The sequence below is a fragment of the Microtus ochrogaster genome, chromosome 10, assembly GCF_000317375.1.
Source record: "Microtus ochrogaster isolate Prairie Vole_2 chromosome 10, MicOch1.0, whole genome shotgun sequence".
NCBI classification, from domain to species: domain Eukaryota; kingdom Metazoa; phylum Chordata; class Mammalia; order Rodentia; family Cricetidae; genus Microtus; species Microtus ochrogaster.
The window spans coordinates 75,881,306-75,884,875 of record NC_022016.1 but is presented as its reverse complement, the minus strand read 5'-3'; the positions used below and the strand labels follow the sequence as shown (position 1 = coordinate 75,884,875).

Here is a 3,570-nt window from a genome sequence, read left to right as displayed (position 1 = left end):
TTTGTTTATTTATTTATTTGTTTCTTTATTACTTAAGTTATTTAAGATAGTCTCAGTTAACCCTACCTGGCCTGGAATTCACATACATCTGCTGGCCCTAGTCTCTCAAGTGAGTACTGGTATGTTAAAGGTGTGAATCATAACACCCAAACAATGATTTCTCAAATTTAAAATATAACACACAGGACATTGAATTTTTGATCCTCCTTTTTTTTTTTAACCTTCCAAGTGCTAGGATTACAAGTATGTGCCACAGTGCCTGGTTTCTACAGTGCTAGGATCAAACCCAGGGCCTGTGCATGCTAGGCAAGCAAGCACTTTCCCAATTGAGCTACATTCCCTGCCACAATTTATGAGTTATTTTTGAAAAGAATAAAGAAATAGAGCTTGAAGGAAAGAAAAATGTAAGAGAAAACCAGACTGTAAGACAGACATTAAGGCCATAAACACAAGAAGACAGAGCAAATCTGTAGTACTAGAAAGAAACGTAACATTCTGGACACATTAAAGCTGTAGACATAGTTTCTGTTCCACCTGGTCCCACAGCCATTCATTCCCAAAGAAACATACAGAAGCTTGTATTAATTATAAACTGTTTGGCCTATTAACTCAGGCTTATTTTTTTTTAAAGATTTTATTTATTTATTATGTGTACAACATTCTGTCTCCATGTATGCCCGCATGCCAGAAGAGGGTGCCAGATCTCATTACAGATGGTTGTGAGCCACCATGTGGTTGCTGGGAATTGAACTCAGGACCTTTGGAAGAGCAGGCAATGCTCTTAACCACTGAGCCATCTCTCCAGTCCTAACTCAGGACTATTATAAACTAGCTCTTACAACTTAAATTAACCCATAATTCTTGTCTATGTTTAGCCTATTGGCTTGGCATTTTTTCTCAGTGAGGCATTCTTATCTTGATTCCTCTGTATCTGATGACAACTGGCTCTCTGCCTTTGTTCTTCCTAGAATTATCCTAGTCTGGTTGCCCTGCATATACCTCCTGCCTGGCTACTGGCCAATCAGCATTTTATTAAACCATTATGAGTGAAAAGTCTTTACAGAGTACAAGACCATTATCCCACAGCAGAGTTGCTTTGTTAGACACCAGAAAAACAATGTCCATTAAGTTCTTAAAGAAAAGTCACGTGAGAAAAAAGGTAAATAACAAAGAAAACTAGGAGCATCACAGAAAAATAATTAGAATATAAGTTTATATACACAGAACATATAGAGTTCAAGTTATCTACTAACCTTAGGCAAAAACTTAAATCTTCATTCATATAACTAATAATTTAAACTACCTAATGTTTCTATTGGGCTTCAATAATGAACTGGAAAATATAAACGCCAAATTCAGGATCTTTGACACCTCTCTTTAGAAGCTCCTAGGGTAGCTAGGCAGTAATGGAATACCAGCACTTGAGAAACAGAGGTAGGTGGATCTCTGTGAGTTTGGAGGTCAGACTGGCCAACAGAGACAGTTCCAGGACAGCCAGGGCTACACAAGGAGAAACCCTGTATCAGGTGTGTGGGTGGGTGGGGGAGGGGGTTGTCCTAGGCTCAAAGCATCACACTGCCTTGGCCTCCAGACATTAGGAACTACCAGTAAATGTACTCCACAGTGCCTGGCTACTAGTGCACTTTTACAGCAAGGAAATAAAGTGTAAAAGGCTCCAAAATTAAAAGTTGTGAAGAGTCAGATACAATGACTCTCTTCCTGTCAAACTCATTCAAAGGCAGAATACTTACACATTCTGAAGACTGTCTAGTCCTAATGGACTGGTCACCCTGTTGCTGGGCTGAACCAGCCACCTGCTGAGCATTGACAAGGTTGCGGACCAGCTGGGCTGCTGAGAGACGACATCACAGAAAAAAAAGTCAAAAGATACAGAAAGGGGGGCCCAAGTCCTTCTGATCGGGGCCCAAAAAAAAAAAAAAAAAAAAAAAAAAAAAAAAAAAAAAAAAAGATACAGAAAAAGTAGGTAGGTACATTGTTTTTTATCTATAATCTCAATGCTTGAAGCACTGAAATGTAAGGATTTTTGTGAATTCAAGACCTGAGTTACACAGTGTGTCTCTTGTTTCCATCTCAGGAATACTGGACTTAAAAGACACTTTTCAATCTCCTATATATAAATTGATTTTTTTCTTTTTCTGAATTTTTTTTTTAAATGTCACATTGTAGGGCATCAAACCCAGGACGTGGTACATCACAGATTTGCACTTTCACTGAGCTAAACCCCCAGCCCAGATCAACTAAAAAGAATATCTGAAGTCAGGTATTATAATATCTGCAACTCCAGGGAAGCTGGTGTAGGAAGATCATATGCTTGAGATTAGCCTGCATTAATATAGCAGAACTCTGTCCCCAAAACAAAGTATACTAGTACTGGGGCTGTAGCTCAGTAGTTACCCATGTCCTTAGCAGGCACAGCAGCCTTGATTAGACCCCTATCAACAAGCAAATAAACATTCTCAACTATTTTTGATCTTTTGTACTTACCTGCCACACTGCTATTCCTCTGGCGGGCCATCTTGACCTCTGGGCATTCCCGGCGTACATGTCCTGCATCTCCACATATGAAACACCTAAGGTCTCGGGAATCAAGAAGGTCTCGAGAATCTTTTTCGTCTTCATTTCCTTCCTTCTCTTCTTCACTGTCTTTCTTCTTTAGTCTAAATAGTAAACTGCTGATACCAATAATGTGGAGCCAGGAACTTACAAACTGATGATTCACAAACAAACTAAGCCATATACAATGACAAATGAACTAACACATGCAGTTTTATGCTGGTTTTTTTTTTGTTTTGTTTTGTTTTGTTTTGTTTTTCGAGACAGGGTTTCTCTGTGGCTTTGGAGCCTGTCCTGGAACTCGCTCTGTAGACCAGGCTGGTCTCGAACTCGCAGAGATCCGCCTGCCTCTGCCTCCCAAGTGCTGGGATTTATGCTGGTTTTTTTAAAAAATATACTTTCATTTATAACATACTTAAATCATATTTCAATACTTAATTTAAGTATTGTAATCATTTTATAACAGTATTTATTTATTTATTTTTGACACTATATGTTCCTTCCTGGTCTGGAACTCATTATGGAGACTCCAATGGCCTCAATGTCAAAGATCTTTCCTGCCTGTACTGTTTAAGTGCTGGGAATAAAGGGGTATACCACCATGCCCAACCATACTAAAAAATTTTAATATCAAAGATTTTTTGGTTTGTTTTGTTTTCGAGATAGGATTTTTCTATAGCTTTGGAGCCTGTCCTGGAATTAGCTCTTGTAGACCAGGCTGGCCTCGAACTCACAGAGATCTATCTGCCTCTGCTTCCTGAGTTCTGGGATTAAAGGCGTGAGCCACCACCTCCCAGCCTAATATCAAGTTTTGAACTTCTAAATCCTTAGAGATTGATACTTAACTCTACTTCAAAGAAGAAACAAGTTTAGAGAAAATAAGTACTTGGCCCAAGTTTATTAAATAACAATGATAAAAACTAGAGCTTAGCCGGGTGGTGGTGGCGCACGCCTTTAATTCCAGCGCTCGGGAGGCAGAGGCAGGAGGATCTCTCT

At 39.2% G+C, this 3,570-nt stretch overlaps 1 protein-coding gene across 5 annotated transcripts in view; it reads right to left on the bottom strand.

Moving 5' to 3' along the window:
- Positions 1 to 3,570, bottom strand: part of Tut4 (terminal uridylyl transferase 4) — a 99,470-nt gene that overhangs the window by 10,121 nt on the left and 85,779 nt on the right. For 2 of the 5 annotated variants that reach the window (XM_013348546.2, XM_013348547.2), the window contains exons 26-27: positions 2,506 to 2,693; positions 1,752 to 1,852 (exon numbers count right to left, since the gene is read on the bottom strand). In XM_013348546.2, the coding sequence (XP_013204000.1) occupies positions 1,752 to 1,852; positions 2,506 to 2,693 (289 nt within the window). The remainder of the gene's footprint in view (positions 1 to 1,751; positions 1,853 to 2,505; positions 2,694 to 3,570) is intronic. The other 3 variants (XM_026781896.1, XM_013348548.2, XM_005353549.3) reach the window with 2 other exon arrangements.